Source organism: Myxocyprinus asiaticus, chromosome 41 (assembly GCF_019703515.2).
Source record: "Myxocyprinus asiaticus isolate MX2 ecotype Aquarium Trade chromosome 41, UBuf_Myxa_2, whole genome shotgun sequence".
Classification (NCBI taxonomy): Eukaryota; Metazoa; Chordata; class Actinopteri; order Cypriniformes; family Catostomidae; genus Myxocyprinus; species Myxocyprinus asiaticus.
The window spans coordinates 19,027,109-19,043,511 of record NC_059384.1 but is presented as its reverse complement, the minus strand read 5'-3'; the positions used below and the strand labels follow the sequence as shown (position 1 = coordinate 19,043,511).

At 41.0% G+C, this 16,403-nt stretch overlaps 1 protein-coding gene across 4 annotated transcripts in view; it reads right to left on the bottom strand.

Moving 5' to 3' along the window:
* The window catches only part of LOC127431758 (cullin-1-like), a 37,033-nt gene extending 23,261 nt beyond the window's left edge, over nucleotides 1-13,772 (bottom strand). For 3 of the 4 annotated variants that reach the window (XR_007895646.1, XR_007895647.1, XM_051682285.1), the window contains exons 1-2: nucleotides 13,636-13,772; nucleotides 6,027-6,368 (exon numbers count right to left, since the gene is read on the bottom strand). Coding sequence is in view for 1 of the 4 variants with exons in the window: in XM_051682285.1 (XP_051538245.1) it covers nucleotides 6,027-6,166 (140 nt within the window). In the remaining 3 variants the exon portion in view is untranslated. Of the gene's footprint in view, nucleotides 1-3,821; nucleotides 4,018-6,026; nucleotides 6,369-13,635 lie in introns of those variants that run through there. The other variant, XM_051682286.1, reaches the window with a different exon arrangement.
* Between the last annotated feature and the right edge of the window lie 2,631 nt (nucleotides 13,773-16,403).

Here is a 16,403-nt window from a genome sequence, read left to right as displayed (position 1 = left end):
CGTGAGGTGCGCGCCCACTCGTGGAGTCGAGGTGGACCCCCAAAAAGGAGATTTGTTGACTAGGGGAGAGCGTCCTCTTCGCCCAGTTCACATTGAGGCCAAAGCTGTTTAGATGCTGAAACAGTAAGTCTCTGTGATGGCATAACAGAGCCTATGATTGTGCCAGTAACAGCCAATCGTTCAAGATGCGCATGCCGCTCAGTCTCAGATGCATTTTGTGAATGTACGAGGAGCCAGAGACAGTCCAAAGGGCAGGACTTTGAATTGATACTCTGTTCCCTCGAACGCGAATCTCAAAAACATCCTGTGATGTCATACAATTTGGATATGAATGTACGCATCCTTCAGATATATCGACACAAAGCAATTGTGTGGACATACATGCGATAAGATCCGTTTCGGAGTAATTATTTTGAACGGGTGATTCGTGAGTGTGAGATTTAAATGTCCCAGATCCAGGATCGGCCGAAGACCACTGTCTTTCTTTGGGACAAGAAAATAACTGCTGTAAAACCCTTTTTGGGCTTTACAATTTGGCACAATCTCTATCGCACTTTTCATGAGGAGACTGTGTATTTCGGCTTGTAATACTGGCGTGTCTTCGGACGAAACCATGGTAGACAGAATGCCGTTGAAACGGGGTGGCTGGCGTGCAAATTGGATCGTATAACCATTTATTTAGGATAATTTTTCGCACCCATTCTGAAATACCCGTTAGGGCTTGCCACGCCTCGGCGTAATGGGACAGAGGGCAATTTGGTTTGTTTACAGTATGATATAATGCATTGCTCACTACAGGGATGAGCATAATGTGTGTGCTTTAAAGAGGAAAAGGGCTCTTTGAGAATGTGTGAGCATCTCGTACATTTGCAACAAATGCTGTATCTTTTTTGCCCTCATTGCATTTTTTATTGCATATATTTGAGTGCAAGACATAGAAACAACATTTTGAACAATACTGTGAACAACAATATTCCTTTCCCGACAAACAGTAGTGGGGAGATGGGGAACAGTGTTTTGTGTCTCCAATCAAGCCTTTTTTGGAGCAGACACGGAGGGAACCGCAGGCTCTGCTTTCCGCTTCAAAGGGTTGTGCCCATCAGGAGCACTTTTGCTGCGAGTGCTGATATGCAGGTGCCGGTGAGGCAGCAGGTATGGGGCTTTTCATCGGGTGCTGGCTCGAAACAGAGCGAGGGCGAACCGGTTGTGATGTACTCCGTTAGGGCATAGAGGCCTTGTTCAGACTGCCACTAAAAATCAGATATTTTGCATATCCAGATTGTATCCAGATGAGTTTTTGATAGTCTGGACAGCAAAAATCACATGAAATCTGATTTTTCTGAATCTGATTCAAACCACATCGGGAGGTGGTTTCAAATGCGATTGAAATCTGATTTTTTCAGATGCGTCTCAGTCCGGACGCTCTGGCTGCTCAAATCGGATTTCAAATGGTCTTTTGCATCACTCTTAACACGACACACAATGACGACGTCAAAAATCGGTGACTGCAGCACGGAACATCACAATCGCTGTGTCTCGTTCGGAAGGATGCATCCTCCGGAGGTCGCATATGTCGGCCACATACGTCATCGAGGCTGTCTCGTTTCAGAAAAGCGAGTAGGACACTTTGAATACAGCCTTCGAATACGACCTTCTTTCACGGGAATTCGGAGGATGCATGAGGTGTATCCTTCGTGGGCACTCATAACCCACAATTCTTTGCTTCAATGGAAATGTCTAAAAAAATAACGCCAATTTGCCCGTAAATATGATGTTCAAATGCAAGGAATTATGTTCCTTGTTAATTCCCAAGTTGAAGTACCTCAGTAGATAGGTGCAGAGTATATAATATGTATAATTATATTAATATATAATTAAAATAAAGTATTACACTAAAAGTACACCTGTAAAATCCATTTTCTTTTCTCTTTACATCAATATAACGCTCCTAAAATGTACCTCATACATTCCCTTCCAGAGGGACTTTGTTCCCTTCTCACTCAAAGCGCTGCGCTTGTTAAAAAAGTGGCGTGCTGTCATAGCATACATGTTACGTTCTGTTTCTGTTTGTCCTACGAAGGCCATCTCGTTTAAATGAGGCCTGTTTAAAGGAGGACACTCGGTATACTGCAGCCTTCAAAGGACGCGTCCTACCTAGCATGCAGCCTTCCAAACGAGAGACAGCCTATATTTACCAGTTCTGCACCGTGACTGGACAGGGCACTTATTTGGAGAGCGAGATGATGCACCTCCATTTTTCCCGCATCTGTTTTGAAAGCATCGTCACGTGGGTATGCCTACGTCGTCACCAAAGCAACCCATGCAGATAGGTTGGTTATGTCTGAACGCGCAAATCTGATTTGATCACTTGCAATTAATAGTGTGGACAGTTTTGGACAGATCTGATTTGAGAAAAAATCCGATTTGCCTGCAGTCTGAACATAGCCAAAGTGTCTCATAGCCTGTGACTGCTGCCGAGTCCTGGCGTAACATTCAGCAAACTTATTCACACCAAAGAGGCTGGCTGGAGACACTGGAGCATCCAACAGAGTGGCTTTTTCCTTATCACTCATTTCTGTGAGGATCAGCCATATATATCGATCCAGAACTGCCAGGTTGCCCATGGACTTGCCGATGGCCTGCGCAGTGACTTTTGTGGCAAGCAGCGCTAAGTCTGTAGCGGTGCGGAGTTCTTTGAATGTCTCTGGATTGAAGCCATGCTCGTCCATTTGCTTGAGGAGCTTGGCTTGAAATACCTGAAGCACCACCATTGCGTGGAGTGCTGATCCAGCTTGTCCTGCAGCTGCGTAAGTTTTTCCCACCAGTGCGGATGTTTGTTGACATGGTTTGGAAGGATGTATGGGGTGTGATTTCCACGGCCTGTTAGTTGCTGGGCAGTGGTGTGCCGCTACCGCCACCTCCACAGCGGGTAGTTGGGCATAACTATTTTCTTCCCCGTGATCCACATTAGAGAGGATGGCATCACTGTGCGAGCGTGCCGAGAAGGATGCATGCCAGGACTAAAGACAGTTCGTTATGAACTTCGGGGAAGAATGGGTCAGATTTGTGGGACGATGCCGTATGACGGCGTCCAGACTGCAGGAACCATTCATCGAGGCGAGACTGTTCACGTTCCTCTGGGGGAGACCACTCAAGGTGAAGCTCTTCGACCACCCTTGTAAGGATGAGGAGCATCTCCGTCAGTGGCGCGTGCACCTCCCTCGCTTGGGGGAGGGGCGGCAGCATCATCCACTGAGCACTCGCCTAACACAGCGAGACATGACATCGTCATTATTATCCCCAGCGTCAGAACCGCTGAACAAGACAAGGCCGCCCGCTCTTTCAGAAGGCCGGAGCTCGTCTCGTACATAGCGTATCGGAAAACATGTGCTTCGTAGAGATTGAGGGGCTCGCGGGGCGTGCTGCCATGAGGACCACCTCAAAGTCATCCTGCTCGACCTCGCGGCCCCGCCGTGACTCCTCGTACGAATCCTCGGGTATCACAGAAGAGGCGGGTGGGAGGGTACATGAGGCTGAATCGTCCCTCAGAACAAGGGCGATTCACGAGGGAAGCGTCTTCAGACTCATGCCCTCACAGTGAGGACAGTCTGTCTCCATGAGAGCCGTCTCTGTGTGGGTGTGGTCCAGACAATAAATGCAGCTCATGCTGATCTGACGGCGGGATGCGCCTCTCGCACAAGAAACACTTACGGAATGACATCTATAAAAAGACGTGAACACGTAAGTGACTCTTTTAGATATATAAATATATAAATAAATTTATATCACACAATATACATACAATTGCTTTGTAAGGATACACAAACCCTGCCGAAGCACTGCGGGGAATCAGGATGCTGAGGCCCGTTCACCAGCGAAGTGTCAAGCGGTGAGGCGGTGTGATGTTCGCCGGAGCACTGCAGGGGAGCAGAAAGTCTTCCCGTGAAGATTTCGCTCGCTGACTCGTGTATATCGACGGCAAAGGTAGAGGGTTTCTAGACAAAAAATTATCGCTGTCTTGGAAGGAAGAAATTGAGGAAATTGTGTTTGTGCACCTGCTTTTACAGCAGACAGCTTCGGGCCAAAATGGGCGGGGCTCAAACACCATAGCCACTATTAGAATACTGCCGTTATTGTAGAGAGGTTTCAACTAGGTCGTGTAGAAGGCACTCCCCATATGTGTTAATAAACGCAATGTCAAATGTACTGAGTCGTTAGGGTACTACGGTTTGTCAGATTAAACTACACCGAAATGTAAGAAGCCAAGATACATAACTTAAAGAGCACAAGATAGTGAATTTACTGTGTGATCGGTTTGAAATCAGTGATCTTACAATGCCAAAAGTCCTCTAGATAGGTGTGAATTTTGCGTTACTTTTCAGTGCAGGTCAGGAGCCTAAAGACCAATCATGTCATCAGTGATTACCAGACTATATCTATTAGTGGATTTTTTCGGAGCGCCAGGTATCCCACCAACTACCATTATAACACTACTGTGGGCTCAACTTTGTGCAATGGCAACACTCTGGCACTACAATCTACATGCTGAGACTTTCAGTTATCTAACCTGCAGAAACAGTAAGTTCTATGGGTGTATACAGAGCCATGCAAAGACAAATAAAACCCATTACTGGGGATGTAGAGCAGAATGACTGTGGGCAGCAGATGAAACTCAGAACAATTTGGGCACTCAATCTAATGTGGTACTAGTAAGTAAAATGCAAAACTGCAATTTTTAGGACAAAGGCCTTTGTAAGTTTTCATTTTCTAAACACAAAATGAAGAGCTTTATTGTGGAATAATCATAAAATGGGATACTCCTGGCCTTACACCAGGGCCAAATAAAATTACAATAACAGAGTGCACTTTGATTTTGTGATTCCATTTAGAGCACAGTTTTCTTGAAAAACATGACTTCATAAACCAATATCTAAACTGAATGTAATGGATTTAATGGTGATTTAAATTTTTTTTTTAATTAGAATTACTGTATATAGCCAGCTAATACACTCACTGAGAACTTTTTTTAGGAACACTATGGTCCTAATAAAGTGCCAGACGTGGTCTTTTGCTGTTGTAGCCCATCTGCCTCAATGTTTGACGTTGCGCATTCTGAGATGCTATTCTGCTCACTACAATTGTACAGAGTGGTTATATGATTTACTGAAGCCTTTCCTTCAGCTCGAACCAGTCTGGCCATTCTCCGTTGACCTCTCTCATCAACAAGGCGTTTCCACCCGCAGAACTGCTGCTTACTGAATGTTTTTTGCTTTTGGCACCATTCTAGAGACTGCTGAATGTGAAAATCACAGGAGATCAGCAGTTACGGAAATACTCAAACCAGCTCGTCTGCCACCAACAATCAATGCCACAGTCGAAATCACTGAGATCAAATTTTTTTTCCCCATTCTGATTGTTGATGTGAACCTTAACTGAAGTTCCTGACCAGTATCTGCATGATTTTAAGCACTGCACTACTGCCACACGATTGGTTGATTAGATAATCGCAGGTATAAGTAGGTGAACAGGTCTTCCTTATAAAGTGCTCAGTGAGCGTATATTCTACAATCTAAAAACTATTCAAAATAGCTACAAAGCTAATATGAAATGGTGTATGCTATACTTAATGACCTCATGTTCACTAATGTCAAGATTAATTAGCATAAAGATGACCAATTAAATCCTTTAGCCCACTGACCTATCATCTGGTAGGGTAAACTCTAAAAGCCTGAGAAAAATCTCAGCTTTAGAACTTACCCAATGGGTGAGAAAAGTTTGTGTTCTTTTACACTGCAATTTACTACCACTGATTCAGAGCAATTTGTTAAAAAAAAGCACTACAAGAATTAGGTCTCCAGCAGCAACCACATTTCAATAGGTTTGTCTGATAAGCTTAGGTCTTGTTCGTGAAGGTAGAAAAAGCTCAGACAAATGGTGCCACACCTAACAATACAAACTTTCACAGTGCTGCCCACAGCTGCCACCCCCCTTAATCCCCATTCATCCTGCTGTGCTTGTTAAGATACGTGTAGAGTTCCATGTAGCGTGACTTGGCCATGCTCTGGCGTGTATAGACCTGCTGTATTCCTGCTCTCAGGTCATCCCAGATTTGGTCCAGCCCAATCTGTTTGAGCCCATGGGTGTTCTGGCCCCTGTTGGATGACATGTCTCTATGCTGGTCTGCTTGTGTCAGATAAATCCTCTCTTCTCCCTGTTCGGCTCCAGAACACTGCTGTTTCACATGTAGTCAACCATGCTGGAGGGCTTTCAGAGAGGATCAGTTTAGGAATTAGTACCGCTCCACTTCACAGATGGTGCTGCAGGCGGATCTAGGGTTACTGCAGCGTCAAACCCCGTCAGCAAGGTATCTGTGAGAGAGCAAACAGACCCATATTTAAATGGAACACCATAAAACGTCCAGAAATGGCAAATAATGAAACAGGGAATATTGTTTTAATTGCGATGGGTAAAAATACAACAAGCTATTCTTGGCCGAGTGATGTGCCATGACATACAGTATTAAAAACAGAATTTACAGGTGGGAAATAATAGGTCAGAACTATTCATTAGCCTGTAGGGTCAAACAGGGCAAGAGCCAGGAACAGATTAATCCAGTTCTTCTAAATAATAAGAGTAGGGCTTTAGTAATAGGACTTTCAAGTATTTTTGAGCGAGTCACATGTGAAGTGACAAGCACTGAGTCAGGGTAACATTTAGTGCAGCGTGTTGTGGTGCAGAGGATATGATTTTACGGTCACTGATTACATGTTGTGACGTTCGAGAATCCACATGTCAGACGCAAGAGTGACCGAGGTCTGGGGCATTGGGGCATGTGACCAACGGGATTAGGTTTAGCTGGACTATTAATAGCATTTCCCACATTTGTCTTTCTAGGGCTTCTTGTTTACAGAGAGCAGGCTCTAAAAGCAATAAAGGGAATAACCAACTCTGGTGAATAAATGGCATTTGTAAATTATACAGATCCTTCACAGGACCAGACTAGTGGTTGACCAATAGCGTTGGAGCAGATAAATTGGATGATATTTTGAATTTTAAAACTGTCGGCATCGGCCGAGAAACTTTCCCGTTTGGCCAATTAGTTTAGCAAGCCACATTGGCACAGAGAATTACCTGTTTGCATGTGAAATCACAGTTTGTTTTGTTGTTATGTGCTAGCGTTATTACTACAATAATAGACCGCCATGCAACACCATTTTAGGAGACACGCACAAGCTTGTGATGTTAAGTGCTCATGCTTTCATTCTCCCTGTCTCCTAAACAGGTCACTATAACTGCCTTAACTGTCTTGTCCAATGATAAAAGGCAAATAGTCCTAAAACTTATATCATATAGCCTACTGTCTGCAAATATGCTGATTAAATATCTTTTAAAGGCTTAACTCATGAACCTTACACAACTTAAACAAATCCAGCGATTTCTTCATGTGAAGTGCATAATCCTGTGGAGCACTCATAAATCTTCCTCTGAAACTCATTAAATCATCCAGGATCAAAATTGTTCAGGACTCACGAATTCTGCACAATGGTCAGTCTCTGACAAAAGCAGATGGTGATCTGGGCCGTGTAAACTGTATGCCGTAAAGGCCCGGGTATATTTATTTTTTTTGCGTTCCGGATCGGAACGCGCCCGGTCGACCGCGTTGCCTTTCAAAGTATACACTTTTGACCACGAGCAAATACGAATGCGTTCGACACATGCACACTACAACTGCTTTGTGATACTCTTAAGTACAATCAACAGCTGGCGTATGTGCCGACGATGTCGACAGACGAGGACACTGATGAGAAAATCTTGAGTTGAGAAAATCTGGGCAATGTGGAAATCAACAATGTGGAGAACTGAGACTTTGGAATTCAGTTGCTTTCGTTGGACCCGCAAGAGAGCAATTATCAAACTGAAGGGCTGCGATTTAATTAAATGAATGGTCTGTACGTGCTGCTGACTGCTCTTACAGTGTATGTGTGCAGCTCTGATCTTTGTAGTGCATTACACATACTCTGATAATGCAGTTCTGTGCTTAAAAACATACAAATTCCCTCTTGTGGTAAATTAACAGATGTGCTCAAGTTCAGTTTGGTATGCCAACATGCATCCAACGCATTATAAAATCAGTGCTCTGGATTTCACTAATTGGACATTTGCGTAGTTCCAAATATGCTTGGCTGCTAAAAGTTAGGCTACAATCCAAATCTAAAGTAACCCCACAACACCAGGTTTTTGTAGATAGAAGAATGAATGAGAGCATTTCACTGCATTAAAGAGGCCCTATTATGCTTTTTGGGATTTTACCTTTCCTTTAATGTGTAATATATCTGTTTGTGCATGTAAAATGTCTGCAAAGTTACAAAGTCCACGCAAAAGGGAGTTATTCTCTCCCACAGACAACACTGCTCCTGAACTCCACGAAATGCCTGGTTTGTAGTCCAGCCATTTCTTCCGTAAAGTATCTACGTCACTATGTAACACATTTGCATAATGCCCGCCTAAGGGCTACTTTGGCTCACCCTCATACAAGGTAGTTATAGCTGAGGCCAGGATGAGTTGGGTTAGTGATGTCGCCATGTCAAGAAGACACTGTTTTCTTCACTGCGAAAGTAAAACCTCTTTGTTTGGACTTCCAAAGGCAGACGTATTGAAGAATCAGTGGTTAAAATTTATTTTTAACACTATTCCTCAGCAGTACATCCACAACCAATACCGGATTTTCAAGACAGTTACTCCTGAAATATGGTGCAGTTCCCACATTGTTGGGACAATCTGGCGCTTCAGGATCACAACCTGTAAGTATGTTTGTTTATTTGTTGATTATTATTTTATTTATCTGCTACCGAGAGTTCAAAAGCGGAGTTTTGTGTTGTAGCTACGGTGTACACCCAGTGAACTGCTGTAGGCCTCTGCTAACCTGCTAGCTAATGTTATTGTGTTGAAATAGATTTGCTAATCAGCTGCGGGCCCACTTTAATCTACAATTAAATGTTTGTCATTCTTAATATCATGAATAGTGATCAAGTGCGGGGACAGATTTATTTTTACAAATGGTAATTTTACATCTGCAATCCACAGTAGCGCTCGGCTAACTTGCTATGTAACGTTATTGTTTTGGTAAGGGTTTACTGTTCAGCTGTGGGCTGGCTTTTGCCTAAAACTGCATAACAAAATGGTCGATCTCAAGAGTCTTATATAATTATACAATTACAAGCTGTAATGTTACGGTCGCTATCCACGGTAGTCCACGGCTAACTTGCTCACTAACTCTCTAATACCCCTGGTAATGTCCAACCGGGATTAAGCCTCTGTTCTCCATTCATAACTTGGGCGAAAAAAGTTCGGCTATGCCCATTCCAGCAAAAGATGACTAAATTAGATGCACTACATGTCTTAAAGCTTTGTTAGGGTCACAAAAATCAAAAGTGTATTTGTAAGAAAGCTACAAAATTAAAACTTACCACTGTGAAACGTCCTGCTCAAGTCGTGTTTGCAAAGGTGGTTCAGGCCGATCAGTTTGTTCTTCCAAACTTTCATTATCGGACTCGGGCTCGAACTGGTATGGCAAAAACCAACGCCACTGTTACCGTAGTTACAATAGTGTTTACAGCTGCTCAGGAAGCCTGAAACTCGGCTGTGGTAAGGGTGTTACATTTCCGACACACGCTCTAAGCGGTTGGCCAATCACAACTGACTGAATCAGAGCAGCCTGAGCTTTTCGGAAAGGGGGCCTTTAAAGAGACAGGAGCTACAACAGAGCATTTCAGCTAGAGGGTGAAAAGAGGGGCTGAAGCAATGTACAGTATGAGAAAAACATGTTTTTTGAACATTAAAGCATGTAAACCTATTCTAGTAGACCCCCAAAATAAAATTATGAACCTGTAAATTAGCATAATATGGGCTCTTTAAAACACCTTTGTCAACAAAGCTACAAACAGAAACTCAAAATAGGCCTACTTCCTTCAGTTTTCTGCCAAAATAAAAGCTTGAGGGTTTAACTGGACTGCATTAAAATGCCACATGCAAGTTAAGAAATTATTACAGAAATATGGAACTATTGTGTAATAATAATAATAATAATCATTATTATTATTAGCTATTATCATTTATCATTATTGTATTATGTCTTTTTGTGAGAAAATGCTATTGGTAATGCACACAGTCTGGTTACTGGATTACATGCACTGTTGTTATTTACTTCTTCCTTTTATTATTACGTTTTAAAAATGTCTTTATGTATGACTAAACAGAAACCAGGAGAATCTGCTATTTGAAACAAAAAAAAATCTTTTTTTTTTTTTTTTTTTTACAGATAACAGATACAGAGGTTTTTTGTGAAACTGAGTAAATATTAGGCCTATGCTAAATAAAAGTTGATTTTTAGCAATTTCATGTTCATGTCACTATGTGTGATATATATACACTCACTGAGCACTTTATTAGGAACACTATGGTCTTTTGCTGTTGTAGCCCATCCGCCTCAAGGTTTGACGTGTTGTGCATTTTGAGATGCTATTCTGCTATTCACTACAATTGTACAGAGAGGTTATCTGAGTTACCATAGCCTTTCTGTCAGCTCAAACCAGTTTGGCCATTCTCCGTTTACCTCTCTCATCAACAAGGCGTTTCCTTCCGCAGAACTGCTGCTCACTGAATTTTTTTTTTTGGCACCATTCTGAGTAAACTAGAGACTGTTGAGTGTGAAAATTCCAGGAGATCAGCAGTTCCAGAAATACTCAAACCAGCCCATCTGGCACCAACAATCATGCCACGGGCTAAATCACGGAGATCACATTTTTCACCATTCTGATGGTGGATGTGAACATTAAGTGAAGCTTCTGACCCGTATCTGCATGATTTTATGCATTGCAGCCACATGATTGGCTGATTACATAATCACATAAATAAGTAGGTGTACAGGTGTTCCTAATAAAGTGCTCAATAAGTGTATATCTGCATAATATCTGCCTATCAGCCAACATGCTTTCTAGAAATTGGCATCTGCAATTAAAAAAATCCATATCGGTCTATTACTAGACACCTCTGATTGGAGAAAATTTACATTTAGTTTAACTGAGTTGACAGGCACATCATAAAGCACATTATAAAGTCAAGATCTGAAGTATCTACTACATCAAAAGTTGAGATAAAAAAAAAAAAAAAAAAGTCTGTGTAACTCCTGCATATCAAGCCATGCAGGAAAAATCAAAGTCCGGCTAAATCACTAAGAGCTCAGAGCACAAGACGTTTTACAGCAGTGGAAATAAACAAGATGGAGTGGAGTCAAACCATCAGGATCTGTCCAGCTCACAGTGACGCATATAAAAAATGCTGTTTGCTGAAGAGAACGCTGACTTGCAATGCTTACGCGTTTAACCCTATACACACATACACAAACAAACACAGCAGTGATCTATGTCACTCTATATCCTGAAGTAAAGGAACAGCCTGAACTCTTTAATTGGGACAGCTCTTAATAGCAATAATGGTCATGCATTACCCTTAATCTCTCAGTAGTTTTAAAGTATTTTAAAGTACATTAAATGTACAGTAAGTGCCTTGTTTGATCATTGTGGGAAAACCAATTGTAAAAGTCAAACTGCTTGAGCCTAGCTGGTCACATTTAATCTTTTTAGCTCAGCAAAAGCAGGGCTAGACTCTCTGGCCCACTAGCCCACTTTCATTAGCATATTTCCATTAAATGAACCTTGTGGATGTGTGGTCAAAATTCCCAAACAATTAGTATCAGTTTACAGCCACTGTCTTGTCGCAATGTCACTACTTCTTTTCAAAGATTTTAAATGGCATTTCTATGATGTTTGGCTTGGTATGCTCCAATATCTTGAGTCTGTCACCTCATTTTGCTGTTTGCAAAGATATTCCTATCAAAGCATCAGGCAAACCTCATTATGTTTCAAACATAGCCAAGACAAGGAAAGAGGTCACTTAAAAAAAGGGCTGGTAAAAGCACTCTTGACCCCATTCACCCAGAACACTTCCTCTTCAAACTGTTTCCCTCTGGCCGGCGCTACAGAGCACTGAGCACCAGAACAGCCAGGCACAGGAACAGTTTTTTCCCTCAGGCCATCCACCTCATGAACATTTAAAACTGCCCCCAAATACTTTCCTTTGGTCAATACAACCATGTGCAATTTTCAATCCATCCATTCCTACTTATATCCATATTTCATTTATATTCTTTAACATATCCTACCTCTTCTTCAATACATCACCTGCAAATAACTGTATATCTGTATATAAAATATTCTAACAACATTATTGTGCTATTATATATTTCTCTTTTTTTTAATCTGTTATATATTATTTTTTTATGTCACTATATGTTTGTATGTATGTATATTTGTTGCATTCTCTTGCACTGGAAGCTTTTGTCACCATGACAAATTCCTTGTGTGTGTAAACATACTTGGCAATAAAGCTCATTCTGATTCTGATATGATAAAGGTGAATAAGATTTCTCTACTTTTGCATTCAATGGGATATAACTGTAGGCTGGATCAAACAATTCAATGACATATTCAAAACAAATGCTAGTGAACCCATTTGTCTCAAAAAGATGTCAAGCGATCCTTGAAATGCACAATTAACATTCTTTTACCAGTCTGATGGATACATTTAAACCTTATTTTACAGCACAAGCTATATATGTGACAAACAAAAACAGTTAATTGTTTGTGGAGCAGTTTAGGCAAATGTAGCGATTCAGCATCAGTTTTAATAAGGTAATTCAACAAGGCAAAGTGACTGCAAAAGCAACAACCCTCAAAACTATAATGCCATGTTAACCAGCACTTTTTACGAATTATAAAACATATATATATATATAAAACATGCAGATGATAGCATGATTCATAGACCGTCCTCTAGGACATCCTTTTGTAGGTTTTGATTTCAGAATTAAACTTACCACATGGTTATAATGAAGGGAAACTGGCATGTGAGGGTTTAGTAAACTTCTAAATAAAACCAAATCTGAGTCACTTTTCGCTGTGGCTCCAAAACTAACGGGCTGCCTACATAGACAGTATTTTTAGGCATACTAGATGTCTAGGTAGGTTGCTCACTAGGTTTTGAGACACCGCTGAATTCATGTTTATGTATATGTCTGTAAATGAAATATAAGGGCCACTTCATCCTGACTGTTCACTCTTCAATCTGCCTCAACATTTATCTACAGTTTTGCTTCTATTTTAAGTCTCTATACCACGAATGGCATGTTATCACATTTAAAAAGTACATACTATCTAGTGCGTGTTAATTTGAGGCCAATTATGAGATAATATAACCGAATCAAAACATTAGCAATGCCAGTTAGCAACTGGCTAGCTTCAGGTGCCATGGTAAATATAGAGGATACATATTATTGGAAAAATAAACAACTGAAAAGGAAAGGTCTACAAAAGATTAAGGCCAATAACATACTATTCACTCACTCATTTGGTGTGGCGAGGCTTTTGAGGTATTCATGTAAAATGGCCACCTTTTCATTAAGTCGTTTGTAATAGCACAAAAACGTCTGTCTTCCCTAAATGAACAAATATCTCTCTCTAGTTAAATGCCCTACCAAACTGGAGTGACTGACATATATATAAATGTGTTTATTCTTACCTGTGTCGGTTTTTGACGTCGAGCAGTAAGATGTTGTGGCCCTATGCTGTGTCGGTAGCTGACTGGACTGGAGAGGAAATTGGGAATTCCGTATTACAGCGACTGAAGCGTCATACGTCACAACTCTGAGACAAACAGCGACCTCTGGTGTTCACAAAACACACTGTATCAATCAAGACTAGTACACACTAGAATATACAGGTGCATCTCAATAAATTAGAATGTCGTGGAAAAGTTCATTTATTTCAGTAATTCAACTCAAATTGTGAAACTCGTGTATTAAATAAATTCAATGCACACAGACTGAAGTAGTTTAAGTCTTTGGTTCTTTTAATTGTGATGATTTTGGCTCACATTTAACAAAAACCCACCAATTCACTGTCTCAAAAAATTAGAATATGGTGACATGCCAATCAGCTAATCAACTCAAAACACCTGCAAAGGTTTCCTGAGCCTTCAAAATGGTCTCTCAGTTTGGTTCACTAGGCTACACAATCATGGGGAGGACTGCTGATCTGACAGTTGTCCAGAAGACAATCACTGACACCCTTCACAAGGAGGGTAAGCCACAAACATTCACTGCCAAAGAAGCTGGCTGTTCATAGAGTGCTGTATCCAAGCATGTTAACAGAAAGTTGAGTGGAAGGAAAAAGTGTGGAAGAAAAAGATGCACAACCAACCGAGAGAACCGCAGCCTTATGATTGTCAAGCAAAATCGATTCAAGAATTTGGGTGAACTTCACAAGGAATGGACTGAGGCTGGGGTCAAGGCATCAAGAGCCACCACACACAGACATGTCAAGGAATTTGGCTACAGTTGTCGTACTCCTCCTGTTAAGCCACTTCTGAACCACAGACAACGTCAGAGGCGTCTTACCTGGGCTAAGAAGAAGAACTGGACTGTTGCCCAGTGGTCCAAAGTCCTCTTTTCAGATGAGAGCAAGTTTTGTATTTCATTTGGAAACCAAGGTCCTAGAGTCTGGAGGAAGGGTGGAGAAGCTCATAGCCCAAGTTGCTTGAAGTCCAGTGTTAAGTTTCCACAGTCTGTGATGATTTGGGGTGCAATGTCATCTGCTGGTGTTGGTCCATTGTGTTTTTTGAAAACCAAAGTCACTGCACCCGTTTACCAAGACATTTTGGAGCACTTCATGCTTCCTTCTGCTGACCAGCTTTTTAAAGATGCTGATTTCATTTTCCAGCAGGATTTGGCACCTGCCCACACTGCCAAAAGCACCAAAAGTTGGTTAAATGACCATGGTGTTGGTGTGCTTGACTGGCCAGCAAACTCCCCAGACCTGAACCCCATAGAGAATCTATGGGGTATTGTCAAGAGGAAAATGAGAAACAAGAGACCAAAAAATGCAGATGAGCTGAAGGCCACTGTCAAAGAAACCTGGGCTTCTATACCACCTCAGCAGTGCCACAAACTGATCACCTCCATGCCATGCCGAATTGAGGCAGTAATTAAAGCAAAAGGAGCCCCTACCAAGTACTGAGTACATATACAGTAAATGAACATACTTTCCAGAAGGCCAACAATTCACTAAAAATGTTTTTTTTTTAATTGGTCTTCTGATGTATTCTAATTTGTTGAGATAGTGAATTGGTGGGTTTTTGTTAAATGTGAGACAAAATCATCACAATTAAAAGAACCAAAGACTTAAACTACTTCAGTCTGTGTGCATTGAATTTATTTAATACACGAGTTTCACAATTTGAGTTGAATTACTGAAATAAATGAACTTTTCCACGACATTCTAATTTATTGAGATGCACCTGTATGTGCATATAACACCGCAATGCTGAGATTGATTCCTTCAAAATGTCTTTTCATATAGATATTCAATATTGCCACTCTGTGGTAAATAGTTGCAACAACATGCAAGAAGCCCACTGTTTCTAATATTTATTTTTCGTTGTATTAATCTGAGAATTACACAATGTATCATGCAATTATAAACAACACCATGCTCTGTCCTTTCTGTGTCACAATATTTCCTAAAGTAATGGAGGAAGAGTATATAGAGTTTGTAGAGAGGTTGTATTTGTTAGACTTTAAAAATAAGCATTTGAAGTATGAAGAGAATAAAAAACTATTTAAAAAATTGATAAAAGGTAAAAAGTAATAAACTCGAAAAGAGAAAATAGTAGTTTTTGCTGGTCGTAAACAGCCTGTACTTTACATTATACCTCATGAAAATCCATCTAAAATCCAGCCAATGAGTCAGAGTGCAGGAACCTGGTGGAGTATTTTGTCTTGTGCAGGAAAGAAAAAAAAGAAAAAGAAAAAAACCTACAGTTGAACACCAGCAATACAGAGGAGATGGTGGTAAATCTTACAGTGGCAAGAAAAAGTAAGTGAACCCTTTGGAATTAGCTAGTTTTCTGCATTAATTGGTCATAAAATGTGATTTCATCTTCATCGAAGTCACAAGTATAGACAAACACAAAGTTCTTAAGCTTACAACACACAAACAATTATAATCTTTCATGTCTTTATTGAACACATCCTATTAAACATTCACAGTGTTGTGAAAAAAGTAAGTGAACCTTTGGATTTAATAACTGGTCGATCCTCCTTGGGCAGCAATAACCAATGTTCAGAAGGATTTTTGGACCATTCTTCCTTTCAGAACTGCTTCAGCTTAGCCATATTCTTAGGATGTCTGGTGTGAATGGCTCTCTTGAAGACATTCCACAGCATCTCTATTGGGTTAAGGTCTGGGCCACTCCAAAATGTGGATTTTCTTTTTTTGAAGCCATTCTGT